The sequence below is a fragment of the Urocitellus parryii genome, chromosome 7 (genome assembly GCF_045843805.1).
Source record: "Urocitellus parryii isolate mUroPar1 chromosome 7, mUroPar1.hap1, whole genome shotgun sequence".
In the NCBI taxonomy this organism is placed as follows: Eukaryota; Metazoa; Chordata; class Mammalia; order Rodentia; family Sciuridae; genus Urocitellus; species Urocitellus parryii.
In genome coordinates, this window is record NC_135537.1 from 150,670,690 (window position 1) to 150,698,187 (window position 27,498).

Genomic DNA, 27,498 nt, shown 5'->3' on the forward strand with positions numbered 1-27,498 from the left:
GAATATTAAACCTTTTAATTAGCAAGAATCCTTTATGGATGTTATACCAATGGGGAAAAGTAAATAAAAATGGCTCCAATGATAAGAGTGCCTAATAAGTTAATATTCGTGTCATGTCAAACATGAAATTAGTCCTTCAAATGACTGAACCCAACACCAGGCCGACTTAAGGGGATATTTGGGGTGGGGGGTGGGAGCAAATTAATGTGAATAAATTACACCAGCCAAAGTACAAATCAGGATTAAACCAGAAAAATCACACGTTCAGCAGAGGCTTAATTCAGTGAAGCTCTGGAATGGTCACCTGTCTAGGTCGTTCTTTGGCATGTTGTCTCCAGGATAAAACGCCTTGGGGAAGAACTCTAGAACCTACTAAAAAGAAGCCAGTTACAGATCAACTAACCCTGCAAGACTGCAAGCAGGTGTGCTCTATCCCCAGGGCTCTGTTCAATTTCACCCAGCCCTGAGAGAAGTATTCAATACCACAATCCCACAACTACCTGCTAGACTCCAGAAGGCCCCAAGATAACTTCCGAATAACTCTTCCTACCTTCTAGAATCAAGGAGGGGTTAAGAGGTACACCACCTCCAAAGAAATCAAGAAAGAGAAAAAAAAAAATGCGAGTTCCCTTAGGGACCTTGACCCCACGCACTCATGAGATTGACACCGCCCGGAGAAATGCGTTCCCCCATTTTATCCTCTTTCAGTTCCTTCCGTGACCTTCTGCTGCTACTGTCTCAGGAAAGGCAAAAGACAAGCCAAAGCCATCCCCCCCCCTCCCCCGGGAAGGTGCCTTTCTCAATTGTGAGCCGTGGAAGGAGGAAGAAAAAAGGCTGCTCCTCCCCAACCCACTCGCCACACAACTCCAGAGCGCAGACACGATGGGGTAAAGGGAAGAAAAGAGCAATGGAAGGTGACAGCCCGGCACTGGCCCAGAGTGTGATGAGAATTCTTGCTCCGGGAGAAACGCAGTAAAGTCCCCTGCTTTTACCCCCCAACTCAAATGAATGAACCGAGTAAATTAGGGAGGGGGAAGTTAGTCTGCGCAGTTCTTGGCATCCAGGAAACAAGACAGAGGCCCTGGAACCCAGGCCTGCCCTCGGCGCCCTCTGCACCCCGATTCGTCATTTCCAACCAAGGCCCACATCATTAACCCTTTACGCTTTCAAAGATAGTGCCCCTTCCTCCATCTACGCCAAACCAACCCCCCCCCATCTGATCCTGCTCGGGCCCAGACTTCAGCTTCCTCCTTTCTTCCTACCGACCTCACCACACCCCTCACCAGCCTAGTCCCAACCGCACCTGAAGATGCTCCTGAAAACGAATTGGCAGAATCTGGGCCATGGCGCTGTCGGGGGGTATGGTCTCCTCCTGTCACTGGGGCTGCGGGGCAGTAGCTGCCCGGGCTCTCCGAGGGAGAGGAGGAGAGGGGGAAGGGGGAGGCTGGGCTCAGCAGGATACTCTCCGGGGACGCAGGAAACTGGCAGGCAGACGAAAGAGCTGGGGTCGGGGGCGGAGGCTCCAGGGGCCGGGAGAGCCGCAATGGCGGAACCGGGCGCAGCGCAGACTCCGGAAACGGCTGAGCCCTGCGGAAGGATCCCGCGACTGAACTCCGCCCAGTCACCTCACCCCCTCCGACTTATGTACCCCTCCACGAAGCGCCGCCTCGCTGTCAGGCGCAGGAATTCGGGGCGCACTGCGCCGAAAGCCTCCCTTGCTGATGCGACAAGAGGGAGCAAGAGGAACTGGAGGGACTACTTTTTTGGAATCATCACTTTCCCCAGGCTGCTGTTTTTCCCTCCCCCCACTTTTTTTGCATTTTGCCACATCATGCGACTCGGGGCGACCGACGTCATTTCCGTAGGCGCTTTAGGTCCCACCCACGCACTTCCAGGTGCACGTGATGCTGGCAGTGACGGGTTGGTTGACTGCTGCCAGAATGGAGAGCGAGTGTTAGGGAAATGCTGCGTCTTCTGGGGATGAGGTGGTTGTTCGGCCTCCTTAAGGCATGGCGGGTGCTGTTTCCTTGTCCTGCAGCCCCTGCATATTTCGACTGAGTCCCTGATGAAGAGGACGTGGCGTGGGCAGATGGGCCCTGCCTCCCGCCCTCTCGGTGACTCAGGGAAACGGCCTCGCCGCAGAGCGCTCCCCTGGCAGCTGGTGCAGCACTCCTCCCCCGCCTAGTTTCATGCAGTGGGTGGTTTCTTAGATCCCAGGGAGGGGGAATGAAATGGGGTTTAAAATCCTCTCTGCCCTTACACACGCCCTTCTGACGGTTGGAGAACCTGACGCGCGGATTCCAAGTAGAACCTGTGTTACTTAGATAATTAGCTCTAAGGACAGTGAAGGCCATCGGTGAGCTATCTCAAGCTGGCCTTAGCGTTTCTGCGGACATTTTGGTGGGCTAGTATCAGACTAGTTTATTAGTGATCATCTTGGCGTTTAAGAATTTTTATTTATCATAAAATTGTCATAAAATAACGCGGAAGGATTGCACCAAAAATGTAGCAGATTTTTTAGCTACACCAAGTTGAAACTCACAGATTTATATAATTAGGTTAAAGATGACTGAAATGTCTTCCTGAAGGAAAAGGATTATTAACTGTGAATTTCCATGGGACCACCTCAACACTGTCCATAGGTTAGCAGTGTGGAATTTAAGCACCTCAAAGCCGGAGCATCATCGTATTTCCAACAGCATTAAGGTATCTACAGCATTACTTAATAATCTTCCCAATTTTTTCTTGATAAAATATAAACTGTAATAACATTTCATAATAATACCAATAAAGGCCTTCATCTTGATTAGATTTTTTTTTCTTCTCCAGAAAAGCCCTTGAGGAAAAAAACTCAAGTCCACAAGAATTTTTTTCAGTTAAAGAACGTAAAACCCTATTGGATATTCAATAATTTTGTGTGTTAAGCAGTTTTTCTTAAGGAGTTTGCTTAGTCATTTTTGTTGCTTTTAGTGTTTTTCCCCAAACACTGTCTCTCATATTGAGGATCTGAGAACAATCTGGCAGGTAAGAAGGCAGTCAGAGACTGTTCTACAAAGAAAAGCCTTGCCACCATATTGTAGGAGTGAAGTTATGCTTGCAAAATTTCATGTTGCTTTGTCAAGCCAAACACTTGAAGATGTCCTGTGTTACAACATTTGGAAGGACCTTTCTGATATCAGTCTAATAATAGCTGCTTTATATTAAAATCCAAAGGGAGTTATTGTTTATTGGAGTAATACAGTACCTTAAATTAAATTTTCAATATCAGAATCTAGGATACAAGAGCTATATCAAGAATGGGCCCAAAATTATTAAGTGTGTTGCTTTTTCATACAGACTGGAAGTACATTTAGAATCCCAAAAGCAATTGATTTTAACTTAGATATTTGGTGTGAAATATCTGACCAAAAAGTGCCCCAAGTTTCTGTTAAAATGCCTGCTGTGTCATCACACATTAGAAATCTAATGAATGCATTGTTTTCAGAAATTCAGGAAGAAAAAAAGATTGTGATATTCCAAATCATTTTAAAACACTGTACCCTTAAAAGTCAATTAATGCAACATTTTTCAAGAGGAAAAAATAAGGTTCAGATGATTTTAAAAATCCCACAATAAAGATCTATAGCTTGAGGGGGGTAATAAAAGATGCTTTTTATGGATATATGCTGTCCTTGCTAACAGTGTAGAGGCAGGAGAAAGGCTGTAAAATCTCTGATTTAAATACCCCAAAGGATGAAGCACTGTTAAAATTTGTTTCCTTGGCTGTATGTGAATGGCATTGTTATCAGACACTACCTTAAGTTAAAAGACAGAATTTTCTGACAACTTAATAAACCACAAAACAAATCCTGCTAACCAGAAACTTTTTTCTAACAGACTGCTGCAATCACATTGGCTTTCAGTTTTAGGAAGTGTCTTAGTAAGGTAGCCATATTAATAAGATAAATTGGTCAGGTTTTTTAAGCTTTTTTTCCCCACAATGTTCATCAACAGTAGGTCCTTGCAGTGAGTTGCAGCAAGTTTCATTAGCAAAAACTGTATTGCTTGGTCTGTTATTTCCAGGAGTACCAGTTTCTCAAAATCTATAAAGGAAACCTATATTGTGCCACTAATTTTGTATTTTATGCCAGGAACTATTATGTGTGTTTGTGTGTGTATATAAATCCCCAACAGAATGACACTTCACACCTCAAGTAAATCCTATTATAAGACTTCTCTTTAGCTGTTCATATTAAATAAGCCCTGGCACCAAGGTCCCCCTTCTCTTAAACTGCATGCATGTGGATAATCCCAGCTACTCCAAAGACTGAGGAGGAGGATCACAAGTTCCCAGCCCAAGCACTTTAGTGAGACACTGTCTCAAAAAAAAAAAAAAAAAAAGATGAAGGAGTGGATTGGGGATGCAGCTCAATTGTAGAATGCTCCTGGGTTCAATCCCCAGTACCGCGCGCGCGCGCGCGCGCACACACACACACACACACACACACACACACACGCGCGCGCGCGCCACACACAAAAAACTTGAGCTAGCTGCATTGCAAAAATCACAAAGGCATCTCTCTTGGATATTCAAAATCAAATACTGAAAGCAGAACATCAAAACTAATGTTTTATACCAAATATTTGCAATTGCAATTACAAGTCAAGCCATGAGAAATATACTTAGGATAACTGGTTTTGCCATTTAAACAGCATCTCTGAATCATCTCAGCACCCCCTAAGGCTACTGATAGGAATCCCAGCAGGATTAGACTAGGTCTTTATCTTTTCAAGCAAGATAAAGAGCAGCAAGCCTATCATAAACCAGCAAAAAAATGAGTATTGCTTAGGTCTTGGTCAACATAGTGTCCACTGTTACTTTGGCTCTGTACAAAACAGATTATAGGCAACCTCCCAACAAAGTATGGAAAAAAATGAAAGAATCATTTAGAAAGCAAGGGAATAAACCTTAATGGCCTTTCTGTTTTAATGAGATTTTACTTTTTTAGTTGTTACCAGGGATTGAACCCAGGAGCCCGTTTTATTTATTTGAGTTAGACTATCACTATGTTGCTGAGGTTGGCCTTGAACTTGCAATCTTCCTGTCTCAGCCTCCCAAATGAGGATTACAGGCTTTCGCCACTATACCCAGCTACCGTCTTTTGACATGTTCCAACCAAAAAAGCCAAGATTAGCCAGTGGGAATCCAAACTGGAAATTGGTCACATTATATAGGCTCCTCCCATATTTTCTAAAAGTTAAATTACATCCCAGGAGAGGAATGAAACAGCTCAAGACATTACCTTAAAAAGCCATCTAAGGAAAGTTGGTTTAAATATAGCAAGACCCTGTATCAAAACAGAAAGGGTTGGGGATGTAGCTCAGTGGTAAAGCACCCCTGAGCTCAATTCCCAGTATCCCAAACAAACAAACAAATATAATCATCACAGAGCAATATGGACAGAAAAACCCAGAAGCATTTTAACCCTGCTGACCAGTAAGAAGTCAGATGCCAAGTTGCAACATCGCTTTCCCATCCCAAAATAAAAGTCACGGGAAGCTGGAAAGATTAATAGAGCAAAAAGGCAATGAGGCTAAGAGTGTGAAAATGATTGTTATCCCCCACCCCCATTTCTCAATATGTAGTTTTTATCTTTTTTTTTTTAATCTCCAATTAAAAGCAAAGCATGACCCATAAACAAGTCTCCTCACACTCTGGGAATGTTGTGTCAACAGCAAAGCACATACTTTATTAATGGTAATAAATTATTCCTTGGAATGGCTAGACTGACATTGGGTAAATAAGGTTTTGGCTAAATCAAAAATAAAAGCTTGAAGGAATTATAATCTAATTTGCACCTTTGACAAATATTTTTCAGTAGTACCATACAAAAATAAATACTTGGCATTATGTTATTTTTATAAAGGCTTTGAGAAAACAGATTGATAAAGGGAAAAGCAATTCTGAATTTTAAAGGCTTCATGTCACAATGAACAGTTTTTGTATAATATACCTAACAAACCTAGCCCAATCTGAATATGTACCAAACTTAATACACATTAGAAATTATTTTTTAAAATACCCTTACCATGTCATGACTGATAAAAGTAGATTAAGCAAAAAACTAACCAAAAACCTGGTTATTTCCAGGTACAATGCCATATGTCTGTAATCCAAGGTACTGGGAGGCAGAGGCAGGAAGATTTAAAAGTTTGAGACCAGTCTCAGCAACATAATAAGACCCTGTCTCAAAATTTAAAAATAAGAAATGAGCTAAGGATGTGGCTCAGTGGTAAAGCGCCCCGGTTTCAGTCCCTGGTACCCAAAAAAAAAAAAAAATTCCTGACATGTAAAAATTATATGAAATCTGAATTTAATTTTCTCTAATAAAAATGTTATTGGAACAAAGTGATTTTCTTTCATTTATGCATTGTCTATGGTTGCTCTCCTACTACAATAACTGGGAAGTTACAATAGATATTGTACAGCTTGAAAATCTAAAGTATTTACTATCTGGCTTTATCAAATATTAGCCAGATAATTTTATTATTTCCCATGGAGAGTTTTAACGTATGAAAAAAGTGTTAAATATCTAAATAAGAAAATTAAGATAACAATAAGGCACTGTTTTTTTTGTCTTATTGGAATATGAGGGAACTCAAGGGTACAGTGCATTTATAACACTGCATAAAAATGTGAACTGGTTCATCTATTCTGCAGTTTAGGAATAGGTGTCAGGAGCCTCAAAAATTATTTTCCCTGCTGTACAGAACATTATCACAATTTACTCAACCATTCCCAATTGATACCTATATATTTTAGCCATATGGACACATTATGTCTATTATAATATTTTACTACTAAAAACAATGGTATGCTTAGCATTTTAATGAATGCTATATTTAATAACAACAGTTGATTATAGCCAGACATGCCTGTAATCCCAGTGGCTTGGGAGGAAAAGGCAGAAGGATCATAAATTTGAAGCCAGCCTCGGCAATTTAGCAAGGCCCTAAGCAACTTTTTTTTTGTTTTTGGTACCGGGGGTTGAACTCAGGGGCACTGGGCCACTAAGCCATATCCCCAGCCCTATTTTGTATTTTATTTAGAGACAGGGTCTCACTGAGTTGCTTAGGGCCTTGCTTTTGCTGAGGTTGGTTTTGAACTTGAGATCTTCCTACCTAAGCCTCCCGCCACTGGGATTAGAGGTGTATGCCATCAAGCCCAGCCCTAGGCAACTTTTAAGACTAGGTCTTAAAATAAAAATAAAAAGGGCTGGGAATGTAGTTCAGTGGTAAAGCATTTCTGGGCTCAATCCCAATACCCCCACCCACCAAAAAACAAAAACAGTTGATGCTAAACCTCTAAGAATCAAATTTTAAGAGGAAAAGTATGTATAAGCCCATAAAGAAGCTTAAAATCTACACTTTCTTACTGGGTCACAGGTTGTCACATCTTTAACTTTGTTAGATATTACCAACGTGTTCTATGAAATAATGGAAATTTATTCTCCTATACCAATACTTTTCAGGAATATTAACTGTTGACAATCTGATGGTAATGAATGGCATCTCACTGTTCATCTGTATTTTCCTAATTATTAATAGGGTTCATTATTTTTTATTTACTGCCCATTTGTATTTCCTTTTTGATGAAATAACATGTCCTTTGTCTGCTTTTCTTTTTTAAAAAAATATTTTTTAGTTGTAGATGGACACAATACCTTTATTTTATTTTTATGTGGTGCTGAGGATTGAACACAGTGCCTCATATGTGCTAGGTCAGCACTCTACCATTGAGCTACAACCCAAGTCCCATGTCTGCTTTTCTATTATAACATTTTTCATTTTGATTTAGTCATTTGAAAGTGAATTCACATTCTTTTAAGAACAAACTCCTCCAAAACCACCACCTTTTCTCAGGGCTCTTTCCACCTTTTTGCCTTAATAAGATCAAGCATTCCTTTGATACTACTCCTCTTAGAGCATTCTCAATGAAAATAGGAATTGCCACAATTAATTTAAAACACTGAGTGCAGTGGTGCATGCCACCCAGCAACCTGGGAGGCTGAGACAGGAGGATTTCAAGTTTGAGGCAAGCATCAGCAACTTAGTGAGACCCTGCTTCAAAATAAAAATAAGGGATGGGATGTAGTGGCTCAGTGGGGAAGCACTCCTGCGTTTGATCCCCAGTACCCAAAACAAACGAAAACAAACAAAAAACTGTAATGATGTAATTTCCCTCTAACAAATCTATATATCCCACAGAATAGTTCAAAAAGGTTGGCTTGACCTCAACTGACATTTTTAGCCTACTACCCCTTCTATGTACCAAATAAACTGGACTGTTTGCCAGCCCTCTTAAATACCTCCCAATCTTTCCAATTTATTCTTCATCCATTCTGTTCCTAGCATCCATCTGTTTACTGGAGATTCATCCTTTAAAGAATGTTCTTCCTTACAATATACTACCAACAAATAAATATAGAATTTTTGAGGGGCTGGGGATGTGGCTCAAGCGGTAGCGCGCTCGCCTGGCATGCGTGCGGCCTGGGTTCGATCCTCAGCACCACATACCAACAAAGATGTTGTGTCTGCCGAGAACTAAAAAATAAATGTTAAAAATTCTCTCTCTCTCTCTCTCTCCTCTCTCACTCTCTCTTAAAAAAAAAAAAATTTGAAATAAACACCAACTGGCAACCATAACAATAAAATTGATTCAAGCAATTGATGATAAATCCTCATATTTTATGAGGATATTTTACATATTTGAAAGTATCTCCCTATCAAATTCTTATGAATTGTAAGAGTAACTAGATTGAAGGGGAAAAAAAAACTAACCAATAATCAAAGTTAAAATCATGCCTATAATCCCAACAATTCAGAGACTAAGGAAAAAGGATCACAAGTTTGGGGCCAGTCTCAGCAACTTAGAAAGACCCTGTCTCAAAATAAAAAATAAAAGGGCTAAGGGTGTACCTTAATGTTAGAGTACCCCTGGGTTTGATCCCCAGTGACCTCCCAAAAAAACCTAATTATCACTGATAATGGGCAAATACCACATAACTTCAGATGTTATACCCAGAAAAGACACCATATCGCTTATGAAGTTTTCCATTCAAATACATCTAACCACGGGGAAACACTAAAGAATCTCAAATTGAAGACTTCCTATAAAATAACTAGCCCATATTATGGTGGGGGGGTGATTAGTGCTGTAAAGGAGAAAGGAAGATCCTTGAATGAAGAGAAGATATACTAGAGAAGATATTATTGGGACAACTGATGAAATTTGAATACAGACTATATATTTAGAATGTGTGCTTAATAAATACTGAGTTAAAAGAACTCTCTTTTTAAGAATACATGCATACTTCTATTCCATTTAATGAAACACACTGACAGCACATACCTAAAAAGACAAACTGACAGGACTAAACAATTAATGTGCAGAGACAGTGTCCAGGGCACTATAGATAAAAGTGAACAAATTAACAATGCTGAAATGTTCAGAAAAACAATCACCACTCACCTTCAAGGAAAGGCACAGGGATTCGGGTCCTCATGTGATTTTTTTTTTTTTTAATTGTTAATGGTCACAATAACTTTATTTATTTTTATGTGGTGCAAAGGCTCGAACCCAGTGCCTCACACGTGCTAGGCAAGCACTCTACTACTGATCTACAACCCCAGCCCCCTCATGTGATTTTTTTCAAGAAAGGCTTTAAGGGCTGGGAATATACTCCCTGATGGCCTACCATGCACAAAACCCTGGGTTCAATTCCCAATACCAAAAAAAAAAAAAAAAAAAACACCAAAAATCTTCTAGTTTCTAGTGCTGGACATAAAGCTGTTTAGATGCCAAAGGGAAAACCTAGAAAAGAGTAGTTAGATACACCTAAAAGAAATCCAGACTCTTGGTTTTTACACAAAAATATCTAAAAACACACATTTACCATCTTTTAAGTTTTAATGACACTAAAAGCTTTATTTAACAAACATTCAGTGACTACTATGTGTAAAGCACTATGCTAGGTGTCATGAAAGATACAAAGGTGAAAAAGACACAGTTCCTGCCCACAAGGAGCGTATAATCTAGTGAGAAGACAGACAAATACACAAATAACTAGAATACAAGGCAGTAAGCAAGAGTAGGCAAGTGCTGAGTGTGGCCTGAGTGTAATACTAACTTAGCCTCAAGGTTCCAATTTGAAACACTGGTGAAATAGTGTTGGCTGCTTTGAAATCCCATTTCAAGATCAACATAATAGATGTTTAAATGGTCCTACCCAAGCAGCTGGAAGCAAGAGAGTAGGCCGTGTGAAGGAGTTGCTTGAAAGCACTACCAGACCTACATACATGGTGCTGATACAAGTATGTAGGTACAGCTAAAAAAGAACTTTTATATATGTGTGTGTGTGTGTGTGTGTATATATATATATATATATATATATATATATATATCATCTGTCCTTTGGTTAATGGCTATAGCTACTGTTTTAAACAATATATTTTTATATAAAAAGGAATTTGTATAATCCCAGAAAAATCAATTTAAGGATTAATATTAATTCAAGAAAGAATCCTGACATAGGCAATTTTATTTACTATTTGATTCTTTTCTCTAAATATCTATAAAGCTCTGTAGCAATTAAACAGACATCTAAGTATTGCTGAGTAAAAACCTCTTATGTTCAGCCTTCTGAAGGAAATGGTCACATACCTGATATAACACTATTCTAATAGCAACAAGAAGGCCTTAAAGAGATTTAAGGAAAATAATTTTTAATGCTTCAATGCAAATGGAATACACGCTGATTAAATACAACTCAATGTTCTTTGAAAATATCTCAATAACAGCGTTTGATACCAGTTAAGGCCAGCAAAACTGAAGTGAGGAAAATATTACATGTATTGTCTTTCACTGGTTTCTTGTATCAATGCCTATGACCATGCAATCCAATCCAATCTTTCAAAATTCCATTTGTTGGTATCAGTGAGCTTTGATTTGCTTTTAGCTCATAGGCTAATAACAGATGCTGACCACTTCCTCTTCATAGTGCTGTCTGAAATAACTGGTAAAGTAGAAGCACATTTCCTGGCTGCTTTTCCTAGTTCCTGAATTGGAGGGTTCACTGCTTAGCCTGTTTCCTTCAGTGTGTCACTGTGGTCCTGTGTCCTCTGCTGCTTTCTCTCAAGGAAACGAGCTCGTGCATCTGATATGGATTTGTCATCATTTCTTCTTTGCATTTTCTTTAGGATTTCTTTTGATATTCCATCTGAAAATATTACAATTAATCCAATAAAAATTTAGTTTTGAGATTCAACACTAGTGGTATTAAGATAAAGAGATGCTCTCATTTTTCAATGTTAAGAAAAGGTAAAAAGAGAAAATTATATTTTGCCCCATCAAAAGAAATAATGTGGGTTGGGAATGTAGCTCAGTGGCAGAGTGCTTGCCTAGCATGCACAAAGTCCAGTACCACAGAAACAAAACAAAAAACCCAAAGAAACTATGTAGTCTGTGGTTAATAACTAAGAACACATGGCCAGGAATGTAGCTCAGTGGCATAGTGTACACTTAGCATAACAGTGCAATCAAATACCTAGTAGATAACATTTCTGAAGACTCTCCTATGGTTTGTAGTACAAAACTTTTCACTGTTGTATTTTCCAGTTATGTTACATAAGAATATACAGTATGATCCAAAAAGTTTTAATGAGGGCTGGAGATGTGGCTCAAGCGGTAGCACACTCGCCTGGCATGAGTGCAGCCCGAGTTCGATCCTTAGCACCACATACGAACAAAGATGTTATGTCCACCGAAAACTAAAATAAATAAATAAATATTAGAAAAAAAAAAAGTTTTAATGAGCCACAACCTCACACATGAGGCTGAGGTTCAAAGCTGCCTCAGCAACTTAGCCAGTCCCAGTCTCAAAAAAAAAAAAAAAAAAAGAAAGAAAGAAAGAAAAAGAAAGAAAGAAAGAAAAGAAAAAGGGGTGGGGATGTGGTTCAGTGGTTAAATACCCTGGGTTCAACACCTGATACCAAAAAAAAAAAAAAATTTCAATGAAACTCTCTTTGTGTATGTCAGCTGATAATTAAACTTTCTGTCCTAATTCAGTACCACAACTATTTATGCCTCTGATCTAGGTACCTAGCATTTCAGAAAAAGCGCCTTGGAAAGAGGGAGGTTCTGAGGTTAATAATTCACAAAATTTTATAAACAAAATAAAAATACTAAAGCACTACTGGAAAATAGCATGGCACAGTAGCTAAGAGGAGAACGAATGATTCACTCACCCTTCAGCTGCTTTACATTTTCCTTATTTGTCCACCTCCTTCTTGCATCTTCCCTCACTTCCCGACGAGCCACACTGCTCAAATCGTGTGTGTTAAATTCATGCAACTTGGGTAACAAGTCTCTCACCCATTCATACCGGATAGGACACACAATTCTTGCGTAGACTTTGGTGGTAACTAATACCTCATGAAAAATGATCCATTCAAGTTTGGTTTCCTGTTCATGAAGCTACACAAAAGAATTCATTTAAGGATGAAAACTATAACCTATCTTATTCTACATTAGACCAACTAAATAATAGCTCAAATTTTTCTGAATTAATTCCTATCTTCTTCAAACAGGAGGTGGGAGGCAACTAATACCCTTACAAGTTTATGTAACATAGACACATGTAAATTTAACCTCAAAATGAAAAGTAAATGACATTTGTATATTACTTATTCCTACATCTTTATTAATGCCTTCCCTTTATTAAAAATAAGGTACTTACTGCTGAGGAAGGATGAATGTGAACTGGGCTTCCACGCCCATCCATTGTGCAAAAAGTTCTCCCCACAGATCTATAAATAGAAAAACCAAATGATAAAGACCAGAATAGTAGAACAATGAAGTAAAAAAATGAACAATTATAGTATGTCCTACTATAAAGAGCACAATAAGTAGAAGCTTACCTTTTTTTTTTTGAAGAAAATCACTTTATACCAAGAAATATCACAATAGTTGGTTTAAGAAAGCCACACACACACTTGCCCATACCTAAATTTTTACTCTCTCAGTGACTACTATATAGTATGAACACCATCTTCTATTGCTGAAACAATAAAGCTATTAATAATAAGTTTAACTGAAGTTTTACACTTAATACTTTCACTACTAATTATATCTTTATGCTAAAATAACTTGGTAAGAGAGCTGATAATCCATTTCTTAAATTTGAATTTCTTTAAATTTTTTAAAATTTTAATTTCTTAATTAGACTGATCCATTTGCAAGTCTGTCAGCACCTCACTAAAACTCTCAGAGCTTAACGTCACATCACCCTGTTTCTGCACACACTACTACAAAAATTGTTCCTAATCTCATAGGAATAAAGGCCACACAGTTGCTGATTCTGTGCCGGCTGGGCTCCCAGAGACTCCTGGTAAGTGATGTCAAACCTGAAGGTTCAGCATGACATCCTCCACTGCCCCAGTGAAGGCATGACCCAACATCTGCCCAAAAGTAGAGCCTATACCATACCAGCTGTATTGGATGCCATCTGGGTTATCAGCAGACTTAGCTGCACGGATGCAGCATCAGGCAAGTTAGCTGCAGATGTAGGACCACTACTGGCAGCTGAGTTGCTGGTGCTGACTTGACAGCTCTCGTTTGAGGTGCCATGGCTGGCTAGAGAGGCCATGCAGGAAGGTGCAGCTTTGGCTTCCACATGGCATCACAAGTATGCAGCAGCCAGGCACCTAAAACTTAAGAAACTCTGCCCAGAGGTTTAAATTTATTCAACTGACACTATAAGATCTCTACCAATTCATTTCAAATTCATGATACAAGTTAAACAGTCATTTTAATTAAGAATAAGCATTTCAGGTCAACAATTAGTAATATTAATGACAATGTTGTATTTGTGATTAAGAGTTCCTAAAATGTTTTCATAGCAAACTCTCAAAACAACCTATCAATTTTGAGAGCCATGCACATTATTCAAAGCCCAAAACTGAGATTCAAATAAATTAGCTAGCCGTCTCAAGATCTCAGAGCTAATACATGGTGAAACTAAGACCTACAAATGTATTCTGTCTTGAATATAGTACTTTTTATTTTTTTATTATACTACATATGTACTCAAAGGGTTGACTTTTTCACTAAAGTATGATAATTAGAAAAATCTCATGTATCATTTTTCTAATATATATACTTCACTTTAAATTCTTTTTTTTTTTTAAGAGAGAGTGAGAGAGGAGAGAGAGAGAGAGAGAATTTTTTTTAATATTTATTTTTTAGTTCTCGGTGGACACAACATCTTTGTTGGTATGTGGTGCTGAGGATGGAACCCGGGCTGCACGCATGCCAGGTGAGCGCGCTACCGCTTGAGCCACATCCCCAGCCCCTCACTTTAAATTCTTATCCTTGTTTATACTTTTCTACATAAACGTCACTCTAAAAACTTGTCTTTTTTTTTTTTTTTTTTTGGTACTGGGGATTGAACTCAGGGGCACTAAACCACTGAGCTACTTCCCCAGCCCTATTTTGAATTTTATTTAGAGACAGGGTCTCACTGAATTGCTTAGAGCCTCAATTTTACTGAGGCTGGCTTTGAATTCTCAATCCTTCTGTCTCAGCCTCCCCAGATGCTAGTATTACAGGCGTGCACCACTGCACTTGGCTAAAATCTTTGTCAAAATAATAGCCCTAGTCTAACTTGCAATTGAATTTCTGCAGTATTTTACATATATTCCTCTTATAGTCCAGATCAGACTGACTGCCTTATAATTATTCACTTACCTATCTGTATCCTCTATTAGACTTAAGTATCATCAAGAATGACTGGGGCTGGAGTTGTGGCTCAGTGGTAGAACACTTGCCTAGCACTTGTGAGGCACCGAATTTGATCTTCAGCACCACATAAAAATAAATAAATAAAATAAAAGTATTGTGTCCATCTCCAACTAAAATATATATATATAAAAGAATGATGCCAGGGCTCATATTCTACTTCACCTTTCTATCTGCAGTACCTGCCCAGCGTTTGCATGTACATGGCAGGCAACCAAAACATATTTTTTAAATTCTCAAAAAAAAAAATCTAAATTTTAAGGAAAGTTAGAGGTATAATATAAAAACCTTCTTTACCTAAACTATTAAGAGTAAGGTGCCAACCTGATTCGCCACCCACCATCCCCAAAAACTTGAGTGTGCATTTCCTATAATCAAGGACATTCTACTACATAGATATAATTCAACTATCAAAGCCAAGAAATTAACACTGATGCATTATTAATATCTAATCCTCAGATGCCACTGATGTTCTACCAAATGTCCTAATAATATCCTTTAAAGAAAAAGACTGAGTTCAGAATCATATATTACCTTTACTTTACATGTCCCATTAGTTTCCCTCATTCTGGAATACTTCCTGTCTTTCTTTTTGTGGAGCTGGGGAAGTCTTTCTTTTGACTTGCTCCCAGTCCCTCTCAGAGCTAGGGTATGTGTGTACACTATTTACATACACGCAAATACTTATCACACACACTATTTTTATTCCCAAATCAATTTATCCATTCATCTATCAAGTACCATCATAATTTCATTATGATAACCTGAAATTCCAAATCAACTCAGAAACTGTTTTGTTTTCTCACCTTCCATATTTTTAACTCTAATTATCAATATACTTAGCTATATGATCCATTCCTCTGTATATAATGAATTTCACATACCAGTGTCATACCCTTCCTATGAAGATACCCTCATCACTACCCTCACATCCTGACATGCCAGATCAAATAACCCCTCCACAGGTTGTCTAAAGTCTGACATTCCTTGCCAAGCTACCCCTTTCCTATGCCATCCTCAACCTTTTTGGCTCTCATAGTCCGCTTGGGGCCACATCTCTACAAGAAAATCCTTGTTACTTGCCTTAGGTGATAAACCCATGCTGGACCTGCCCTACATATACTCTCCTCCCACTCTGGGCCAATGCAGCTCCCCCTGTACAAGTGACAATTATGAAAGAGCTCATAATTGAAGTCATAATCACCTCAGAACTTAAATTGAAGCTCCAATCTTTAATATTAAATAGTTCAGTATTATAACCAAATATAGTAGTATTCTTGATCCAGCCCTCAAGCTTATATTGCTTACCTTCGAGCTACATTTTTGAAATATCCTGCACAAAGACATCTTCGTAGTACTTCATGTTTAGGGCCTTCAAAAGTCTCTTTTGGGAAATCACTTTGCTGTAGATAGAATACATATTCAGTAGTAAATCTCAAAGAACAATTCAAAGTTATCTTTTATTTTGAAAAATCCATATTCTTAAAAGACTTCTGCTTCTGGCCAATATGATGTAAGAAGAACTAGATTTACCCTTCCACCTGAAATAATCAAGACAGATAAAATACATGAAATAATGATTTCCAGAACACCATATATATCAGGCAACAGATGATAGTCACCCTTGAGAAACAAGAACTGAAGCAAACCCAAGGACTGCCCAGCCTACCGTCTTTCTTAGACCAAGGCACAAAAAAAGAAAACCCAAAATGAAACAAAGAGAACTCCCTGAGTTGAGGAGACACAGCTGAAAGACCAGGAAGACAAAGGTGATTGAAATTTACAGTAACAAAAGAGAATTGCACATAGATCTGCAGAAGGTCCTCAAGTGTTCAGCTGAGTATGGATTAGTTTATGAATGTGAGGAATCTACTAGCTAGAGAGGTATATTCACACTGTCAAAGAATGGTACCTGTCCCTATAAGTCAGCTAGAATATCTCATAATTCATACAGTTTTGTGTAGTGTCTTGCTTTTGAAATAGCGAATAACTACTTCTATACTGAGCACTGTTCTGATCCCACATAACAAATCTTATAAGCATGACTCCCCACAAAAAAAATCAGGTTCTAATAACTAGAATAAGAAAACATCCAGCACCCAGCAAGATAAAGTTCACAAGGTTTGGCATCAACTCTAAGTATGTGAAGAAATAGGAAAATACAACCTATAATGAAGATATAAATCAACCAACAAAATCAACTCAGAACTGACGGAGATATTAATTATACACATATTATAAATGGACTACTTTATGTTTGAAAAGTTAAGTGGAGGGCTAGGGGGATACAGCTCAGTGGTAAAGGGCTTGCTGAGCATGTATGAGGTCATGGGTTAGATTCCCAGCACCATAAAGAGAAAAAAGGAAGAAAGAAAAAGTTAAGTAAAGACCTGAAAAAAACTCTCCAGGTCTAGAGATAAACAACATCTAGATATGAAAAATACCATGGATGGGATTTATGACACATTAGACACTACAAAAGAAAAGATTAGTGAGTATAAAGGCAAAGCAAATAGAAAACATTATTTAAAATGAAAAGACAGAAAAGTATTGGTTACTGGAGAATGGGAAGAGAGGGTATGGAGAGTTATTGTTTAATAGGTACAGAATGTTTCAGTTATGGGATGATGAAAAAATTCTGGAAAAACTTTTTATATTTTCTATCTGGAGATAGAAAGTACCAAGGATCACACAAGAGTGAAAATGTACTTAATGACACTGTACACTTAAGTCACAGAGGCTGGTCTCAAACTTGGAATCTTCCTGTTTCAGCTTCCAGAGTTGCTGGGAGTACAGGCACATGCCACCATGCCTAATGCCAATACATTTAAAAATGATAAAATTCTTTTTTATGCTATATGGTCTACCACAATAAAGTATAAAATTGAAATAAATTATGCTAAGTAAAAAGAATCCAGACCCCCCCTCCCAAAAAAGTACATACTGAATGATTTCACTTACATAAAATATAAGCAAATGCCAACTTATGTACAATCACAACAGGCAGATCAGTGGTTGCCTGGGTAAGGAGGAAAAGGGAAGCCTATGAGGGAAGATGAATGGATTACTATAGGATATGAAAAACTCTGGGAAGTGGGTGTGTTCATTATCTTGATTGTAGTGACAGTTTCACAGGTCTGTACAAATGTCAAAATTATACACTTTAAATATATGTAGTTTGCTGTGTATCAATTATACTTCAGTAAAGCTATTTTAAAATATCCTCATTTCTGCAGATAAATTTCTTCATTACTAATAGGAATCATTCACAGGGTCAGGGAGATGGCTGTATGCAGAAAGAGAAGGTGATAAGAAGTAACTATGCATATATCAGTTAAATTCCATATGGAATATATAGGCTAAAAAGGCTACTTAAGGAAAAATAAATAAATAGCAATTACCTGTTTAAGCTTCCTGATTAGCTCTCGAAGTTGGGCTTCCACACGAAATGCAGAAAATAAGCACCTCCAATGAATCCAGTGTTTTTGGCACCACGAAGCTGGAGCTCCACTACAAAACAAAAATACTGATCTCTTGAAAATATTTATAGTGAAAGACAATTTAACATTCTCATTTCTTATTTTATTTCTTCCCCCCCGCCACCCCCCAGTACTGAGAATTGAACCCAGGGGGTGCTCTACCACTAAGCTACATCCTCAGACCTTTTAAAATTTTTTTGAGACAGAGTCTCACTAAGTTGCCCAGACTGGCCACAAACTTGCAATCCTTCTACCTCAGCCTCTCAAGTAACTTGAATTACAAGTATGTGCCCAGTTCCTGGCTCTAACATTCTCACTTCTCTGAGGAGAAGAAACCACCAAACAATTGTCAGCTTTCTAAAATTTATTTATTTATTTTGATACTTGTAGATGGACAGATGCCTTTATTTTGTTTGTTTATTTTTATGTTGTGCTGAGAATCAAGCCCAGTGCCTCACACATGCTAGGCAAGCGCTCTGCCACTAAGCTACAGCCCCAGCCCAATTGTCAGCTCTTTTATGAGACCTGTTCAACTATTAAGAAGTTTGAGGGGCTGGGGATGTGGCTCAAGTGGTAGCGCGCTTGCTTGGCATGCGCAAAGCGCTGAGTTTGATCCTCAGCACCACATAAAAATAAAATAAAGATGTTGTGTCCACCGAAAACTGAAAGATAAATATTAAAATATTCTCTCTCTTCTATCTTTAATAAAAGAAGTTTGAAAAAATAAGTGTTAATTTTTCTAAATTAAAAATTAAATTGTAAATACTTTTTTTTTACGCATAGGCATGAACAAATATCCAATCATTTTTTTAACCTAAATTACCTAGCAAAATTCTGTAACATTATTTTCAGGAAAGATTTGAGGAGAAGAAAGAAGAGAATCAATATTACATAATAAATGCCTAGGAAGTAATTCTCACCTGACATAATATCACTGATATTCAAAATACCTTGAAGTCAATATCATCCCCACTGAAGCTTAGCATTTAACATCACAAGAGTAAGTACATTCTGGAGCTATATATCAAAACTAGTATCTTCTAGTCCAAAGGACTACCTCACATACCTTGATTTGCACTGTTCAAAGATGACAGCTAAAGTTGCAAAGTCATTAAATCCTCCAGCTTTAGCTGCCAATTCTCGATGCCGCTGTTCAGCTTCTTTCTGGTACTCTGGATCAACTAAAAGGAGAATTAGGAAGGCAACTTAGTTCTACTTTACATTAAATGCCCACATTCACTTTTTTTTTTTTTTTTCAAAGTCATCAAAATCTGCCTCACCCTCTGGGATATAATAAGATAAAATTATATTAGTTCTTCTTGCGAGGGGCGGGGGGGGGGGGGTGTCTTAATTTTCTCCACAACTCCTTTTCTTCTTTTAAGGACACTTAGAGATTTTGCCAGAACAACGACATTACTTTTTTCAATCCATTTGTCTTTAAAATAGTATTTGGAATTTACTTCTTAAAATAATGTTTATTGTGGCTTAGGCGTAGAGCGCCTGCCTAGCACATGTAAGGCACTGGGTTCAATCCTCAGCACCACATAAAAATAAATAAATAAAATGAGGTATTGTGGCCACCTACAAAAAAAAGCAACCCACGTTCACGGTATTAAAAAAATCCAAACTAATCCTCAAAGATAACCATGGTTAATTAGATAGTTCCTGAATTACGATCATTCAACTAATGATTTTTTCACTTTACAGTGGTAAAAAAGCATTCTGCAGGAAATATACTTTGAATTTTGAATTTTAATCTTTTCCCAATATGTAGTACAATACTACTTCACAATGCTGGGCAGGTTAGGAGGCTTAGCTCCTAACCTGTCAGCCATGCAATCATGAGGGTAAACAAGAGACACTCTATTGTGTACTGAGTTGCTAGGTTATATTCAGTAGGTTAGGTGTATTGAGTACATTTTCAATTTAGGATATTCTCAGCTTATAGAAACATAACCCATCCCATCATAATTTGAAGTGCATCTGTATTTAGTGTGTATCCTTCCAGATATTTTCAGCACCTACAGAAATATATGTACAGTGTTTTATTTTTACATAAATTAGACATATGTTCTGAAAATTCCTTTAACCATTTAATAACACTCCATGTCAGTACATATAGAACTATTATCAGAAATAACAATGTATAACAATCTAGTATTCCCCAGAGGAATGAGGAATATAACACAATTTACCCAGTCCCTATTTATCCAATTCCTGATTATAGGCAATTAAACGTGACCTCCAAATATGTAGAACTGACCTACTATGACATTTTCTAATTTTACACTGAAATACAACAACATACCTACAGAAAACAACACAGTCCACAATGTACGCTCAATAAATGTTCACAAACAAAACATACCAATGTATTCAACAGCCAACTCAATGAACAGATGATCAGCCTCCCAGAAGACTCCTTTATGCTTGCCTTCTAACTACTCATTCTCTTCCATCAGGGCAATGATATCCTGACTTCAAACCCCACAGATGAGTTTTGCCTGTTTTTAACCTTTATATAAATGGAATCATACAGTATGTACTTATATGTGTCTGATTTCTTTTCTTCAACATTATATTTTTGACATTTATCTGTTATTGGCTTTGAAAATACTTCTCCTGATCCCATTCAGGTCTGACATGCTTTCTGACCAAGTCCTTCACTTACTCAGGCTAATATTTCAGAGTCCCATTCTTTTTTTTTAATATTTATTTTAGTTCTAAGTGTACACAACAAACTTTATTTTATTTTTATGTGGTGCTGAGGATTGAGCCCAGAGCCTCACGTGTGTTAGGCAAGAGCTTTACCACTGAGCCACAATCCCTGCCCAAACAGTCCCATTCTTTTCAAAACTGCTAGGAATTCTTCTTTCATAATAACACATCATATACCAAATTCTTTTTTTTTTAAGAGAGAGAGTGAGAGAGGAGAGAGAGAGAGAGAATTTTTAATATTTATTTATTTATTTATTTATTTTAGTTCTCGGCGGACACAACATCTTTGTTGGTATGTGGTGCTGAGGATCGAACCCGGGCCGCACGCATGCCAGGCGAGTGCGCTACCGACTGAGCCACATTCCCAGCCCCCAAATTCTTATTCCTTCAGTATATCTATCACAGCCAGATTTAGCAGAGACCACTAATGTTACCTGATTCCAGGGACTAGCACTTACATAGAGTACAATGTGAATCTGCAAAGTAACAATTCCTGATCTTAATGAAAAAGCCATCTGATTAAAGAAAAACATTCATGAAGGTATAAAGTCTTGCTTCCATCCCAGGGTTTAAGTGGCTTCTAACTGTTACCAAGGTAACAATTGAAGGAATCAGCTAGAGACAAATGCAGAGAGAATATGATATATCTCAGATCACGTGCATGTATGTGACAGGGGTTTAGACTTTCCTATACCTACTCTGAACTTACTATGGGACATTAGCCAGTTTTAGTTTTAATTAAGTAGGTTGTTATTCAGGGAAGTTATAGAGAAAAGGAACAAGAATAAGTTTTATCTGTTCCCTTACCTCTGAAAATAATGCTAAAATAAAGATATATATTATTAATAATGCCTTTTTCTTGGAGCCACTCAAGTATACTGATTTTTAATCCAAAATATTTAATTTTAAGCACCACCATTCCCCATAAGATTGCACTAGATCCCTAATCAATTCCTCCATGGCTCCCAATACTAGGAGACAAACCTAACAATAATGCTATGGGCTCATGGGACCCCAGAATTATGTTTTCTTCTACAGAAATGTAAAGCCCATAGGTTCAATCCCCAGCAAACATACACACACACACACACACACACACACACACACACACACACACGAACGTAGAGTCCTAACTGTGTGGGTCCCCTGGGTTATAAAACCTCAGAGATGCTTCCAGTTTTGGTCCAATTCTTTCCGTCTTTGCTGAACCTAGAAATCTTCAATTTGACTAGAATACATACTATAATAATTTACAGAGATGGGTCAACATCTCTTGTTAAGATGTAGCATAACTTTGTAATAAATTTTAGTGTATTACAATTTTAAACTCAGCCCATATTGTATTTTGTAAAGACTAATTCTATGGGGTCAGTGTGGGGTCTCTATTGTTTAGAGTGCCCACCTACTCAAACTTTAAAAAAAATGTAGCTAGCACACTGCTTCACAGCTCTCCTTCCCACACTGCTTCCTTCCCTTCTCTCTCTCTCTCTCTCTCTCTCTCTCTTTCTCTCTCTCTCTCTCTCTCTCTTACTTTTTCTTTGTCTACCTATATTCCCCCATCCTACCACTGCCATTATTTTCAGAGATAAGGGAACAGACAAAACATATTCTTGTTCCTTTTCTCTACAACTTCCCTGAATAACAACCTACTTAATTAAAACTAAAACTGGCTAATGTCCCATAGTAGGTTCAGAGTAGGTATAGGAAAGTCTAAATCCCTGTCACACATGTTTAATTAAACAGTAGTTTAATTAAACAATGGTTTGATTATCCATCTTTACTTTCCCAGTATACCTGTCATTTTCTTCAGTTTATTAACTTTTCCAGATGAGATTCCACACTCAGCATTACCTCATACAAACAGATATATGCCACTGGGCAAAAAGTATATATAAGAAATTGAAGCAGCAAAAAAAGGAAGGCTATGTCATCTGAACTTTCGCCTTTGGGAAGATAATTCAATTCATTTCTGTACAGCAATCAATCAAAGAAGAAGAAAAAAATAATAAAAACAGAGAGTGGGTGGCACATGCCTGTAATCCCAGTGCCTTGGGAGGCTGAGGCAGAGGGATTACAAGTTCAAAGCCAGCCTCAGCAATTTAATGAGACCCTAAGCAACTTTGCAAGACCCCATCTTAAAATAAAAAATAAAAATAAATTAAAAAACAGGCTGGGGTGTGGCTCAATAGTCAAGTGCCCAGGAGTTCAATCCCTGGTACCAAAACAAAACAAAACCCGTATTTTGGGGGTGCCAGGGATTGAACCCAGGGCCTCACACATGCCAGGCAAGAATTCTATCACTAAGCTACATCCCCCAGCCCCAGAAAACAAAACTCTTACATAGAAAGGGTTTCAATAATATCAGTCCCCAGAGTTGGATCAGGGGAATAAGGCTATCTAGTGCCAAATACACATGTTGTATTCTTTGTTTCTAAAAACATCACAGTTAAAACATTTAAAACAGAAATTTACGAAAGCTATAATTCTGAGTTTGCCTCTATTTTAAGGCAATGCTATTTACCACCTAAAAATTATTTAACAGCCCTCATTCTGTTGTCTGGTATCTAAAGCAACAGCTGCACTAATGTCTAGACACCGTGTACAATTTACTACAGGAAGATGCTATCTATATTGAATGAATCTTAAGTAAATGAAGTTTAAATTCTTATGTCAATATTCAGATATAAGACTACTAGACAGTTTTGCCAATAATAAATACATAATAAACTAAATTAGGTGATTTACAATGACTAAGACCCAAGCCAGAAAGGACTGCTTACCCTATAAACGTATATAGAGGTAGGCAGAAAGACAACAGATATAATGGGTTTAACAAAATCTCAGCAAATCACAAGCTCAAAAACTGAAGCTGCATCTTGCAGCAGCTGAAGTTCAGACATTCCAGGTTTAAAAGCCAAGGTCATTTATGTATGTAGCAAGAATATCTAAGTAAAAGTAAGAAGCTAGTAGTGATTATTGGGTCTAGAAATCAAACCAGGACTTGTGTTTGAGATGTACTTTTCTTTGTTTCTTTTTTTTAAATATTATTTTTAGTTGTAGATGAACTGAGGATCGAACCCAGGGCTTCACGCATTCGAGGCAAGTGCTCTACCACTGAGCTGCAACCCCAGCCCCAGAGACGTATTTTTTTCACTTAAAGCCTTTTGTAGTTTGAATTTTTAATTATATATACCTCTCTGGGAAAGAGTTAGACAAAAAACTCCCAGGGAGATATCTATTAGACTAGGCAAAACTACCCATCATTCTAAGTCTCTGGAGATTGATCAAAGGACTTAAAACAAATCTATGGAATTCCGTAAAAACAGGAAGAGTGATACCCAATTCCCCTACAGTTCTGTGTGTGGGGAAGCCATTCCAGAAGGCTTGGTGGTATAAAAGTGGCATCCTTTCTCTCATTTCAAGTTCCTCCTACTCTAGGGATGATTATGGCAAAACAGTTAAAGAATAATGCAGACCACAATTCCCCCACAGCTCTGCACTGTAGAAGAGCTATTTCAGTGGATGCAGTAGCTATTCCAGGTTTGGCATTTTTAGTTTTAGTTTGTTTGTAGCCTGTAAACATACAGAGATTGCTTCTGCATTAGTCAGCTTTTTGTTGCTGTGACCAAAAGACTTGACAAGAACAACTTAGAGGAGAAGAGTTTATTTGGAGATCATGGGTTCAGAGGTTCAGTCCTTGGTCAGCCAACTCCATTGTTCTGGGCCTGAGATGAGATGTGGCAGAGCAAGCTGCTCAAGTCATAGCAGTCAGGAAGCAGAGAAAGAAAGCATGCCTGCACATATGCAAAGAGCCAGGAACAAGATATAATCCCCAAAGGCATGCCCCAGTGACTTATTTCCCCCAGCCATGCATCACCTGTCTACAGTTACCACCCAGCAGTCCATTCAAATTATTTTTTCTCAATAAATTGTTTTTATTTGTTTTTTTTTATATACCATTCAAATTATTAATCCATCAATGGATTTATACACTGATGTAGTTACAGCTTTTATAATCAATCTTTTTACCTATAAACAATGTTACATTGGTAATCATATTTCTAACACATGAAGTTTTGGGGGAACACTTCATATCCAAAATATAAGAACTTCTCACTGTGTTTTGTACTAGGAAAGATGCAATAATGATAGCCAGAGCTCAATTCTCACCAATCCCCAAGACCACACCTCTGTTCTACAGGAAAGATGTAAGTAGGGTCGCCAGGGAAAAGCAGACCCCCATTCACCTCTCCACAAGCTCCTGCTCTGTTAGCATGACAAAGATGGGGACAAGCATCAACAAAAACTGGTAATACCTTTCCCCTGCCAAGATGCCCATCTTTACTTGGATAAGACTATAAGCAATTCATATCCCAGGGCACTGTCAAGAACAAAAGGACACCATGCACAATGGCGCAAGCCTATAGTCCAGCAATTTGGAAGGCTGAGGCAGGAGGATCACAAGTTGGAGGCTAGCCTCAGCAACTTAGTGAGATCCTAATTAAGTTAGCAAGACCCTGTCTCAAATAAAAAATAAAAAAAGAGTTGATATATAGCTCAGTGGTTAAGTGTCCCTGGGTTTAATCCCTGATATCCCCCACCAAAAAAAAAAAAGCAATAGACCTTTAGAGCTAGCTAATCAGTGAAGACTGGTAGGGTTGGTATAATACCAAGAGAAGCATACCAGCCAAACATTTAAAGAGAGATCATTGAAGAAAAGGGAAATCTGCTAAAATCCTGTGTCCTGGAAGCCTGAGCACATGCCCAAAGCTGTTATCTTCTGAGAAGTGAAGGGAGAGGGAACAAATGAGTCTCTGGTCCTTGGCTGAAGATAGGACAAATTCATAAACTCCCTCAACCATGAAAACAGTCTCAAAATTACACAACACAGACCTGATAGTAAAGATGAAAACATCACTGGCTTAAGAGGCTTAGGTACAAGCTCTGATCAAACATCGACTACTATAGAAACCAAAACAAAACTTCATGATAGGGGTTCCAGAGTACAACTGAGCTAGTAGAAAAATATGTAAGTGAGTGAGCATGGTAGCACATGCCTGTGATTCCAGCAACTAAGGAGGCTGAGGCAGGAGGATCACAAGTTTGAGGCCAGCCTCAGCAACTTACTGAGGTCCTAAGCAACTTAGCAAGATGTTATCTCAAAATAAAAAATAAAAAGAGTTGGGTATGTAGCTCAGTGCTTAAGTCTTGCCTAGCATGACAATGCCCTAGGTTCAATAGCTAGCACCACAAAAAAAAAAAAAAAAAAAAAAAAAAAAAAAAGGAAAGGAAAAAAGAAAAGGAAGAAAAAGAAAAAAAGGGCAAGGGTGTAAATCATGGCAAAATATTTCGACACTTCACAAACACAGACACAAAAATGGCCAATTAACACATGAAAAAGTGCTCAACATCATTAGTCCTCAGAAAATGTAAGTAAATACCACAAAGAAATATAGAATGCATAAAATGAAAATGACTGACAATAACAAATGTTGAGGAAGATATGTAGTGCAAACTGCACACTCAAACACTGCTGGTCATATTTAAAATGGTGTAACTACTTTGGGGAAAGGCATAGCAATATCTTAAACATATATCTATTCAATAGCAGAGCAATTTGTTTCCAAAGTATTTACTTTACCTAAGAGAAATAAAAATATCTCTACAGAAGACTCCAAGAATGTTCAAAACAGCTTTACCTATAAATAGCTACAAGCAAGAAACAATTCAAATATAATCTATTTATGAAAAGTTTCAGAGGCAGCGAAACTAACCTGAAAAGAAGCTGACTGGGAGAGATGGGGTGAAATATGACTGCAAAGTAACATCAATGGAACTTTCTGGAGTGATATAAATGTTCTATATCTTGACAGAGGTATGGATTATAAAGGTGCAGCATCCATTTCACAAAATTCACTGAATTATTTATCTAAGATTTATGCATTTTACTATATGTAAATTTTACCTTTTCTAAGGTAAACAATAAATGTAAAATCCAGTTTTATACAGAGGTGCCTCTACAGTGATATAACTAAGCAAATCTGAAACTTTTTGTATATTCTAGGGAAAATGAATAGTTTGAATATGGACTCTGGATTAGATAATAGTATTGTATCAATTTTAAGTTTCCTAATTTTGGCAAATGTACTATACTCAGAGATTACCCTTGTTCTTATTAAATATACAAGTAATATTTTGCATTAAGGGAGCACAAGGTTTATAATTTATTCTTAAATTATTTAGAAAAAATGAAAAATGCACATATATACATACACACGCATATATATACATATGTATATACAGAAGATAACAAAGCTAAGGGACAAAATGTTAAAAATTACTGAAACTATATAGAAGGTATAAAATAAATATAACCATTCTTGAAATGTTTCTGTTCAAATTTGAAATTATATTACAATAAAATGTTACCAAAAAAAGAGAAACTATCCCAGCTACTCAAGAGGA

The 27,498-nt window shown here is 37.7% G+C and overlaps 2 protein-coding genes across 3 annotated transcripts in view; both read right to left on the minus strand.

Annotated features, from left to right (window-relative positions):
* Positions 1-1,765, minus strand: part of Cltc (clathrin heavy chain) — a 65,415-nt gene extending 63,650 nt beyond the window's left edge. For both annotated transcript variants that reach the window (XM_026398084.2, XM_026398083.2), the window contains exon 1: positions 1,304-1,765. In XM_026398084.2, the coding sequence (XP_026253869.1) occupies positions 1,304-1,345 (42 nt within the window). In that variant the 5' untranslated portion in view covers positions 1,346-1,765. The remainder of the gene's footprint in view (positions 1-1,303) is intronic.
* Positions 1,766-9,958: 8,193 nt separating this feature from the next.
* Dhx40 (DEAH-box helicase 40) overlaps positions 9,959-27,498 on the minus strand; it is a 43,524-nt gene continuing 25,984 nt past the window's right edge. The window contains exons 13-18 of the mRNA XM_026398056.2: positions 19,382-19,496; positions 18,238-18,346; positions 16,145-16,239; positions 12,777-12,846; positions 12,286-12,514; positions 9,959-11,258 (exon numbers count right to left, since the gene is read on the minus strand). Coding sequence (XP_026253841.1) covers positions 11,119-11,258; positions 12,286-12,514; positions 12,777-12,846; positions 16,145-16,239; positions 18,238-18,346; positions 19,382-19,496 — 758 coding nt within the window. The 3' untranslated portion in view covers positions 9,959-11,118. The remainder of the gene's footprint in view (positions 11,259-12,285; positions 12,515-12,776; positions 12,847-16,144; positions 16,240-18,237; positions 18,347-19,381; positions 19,497-27,498) is intronic.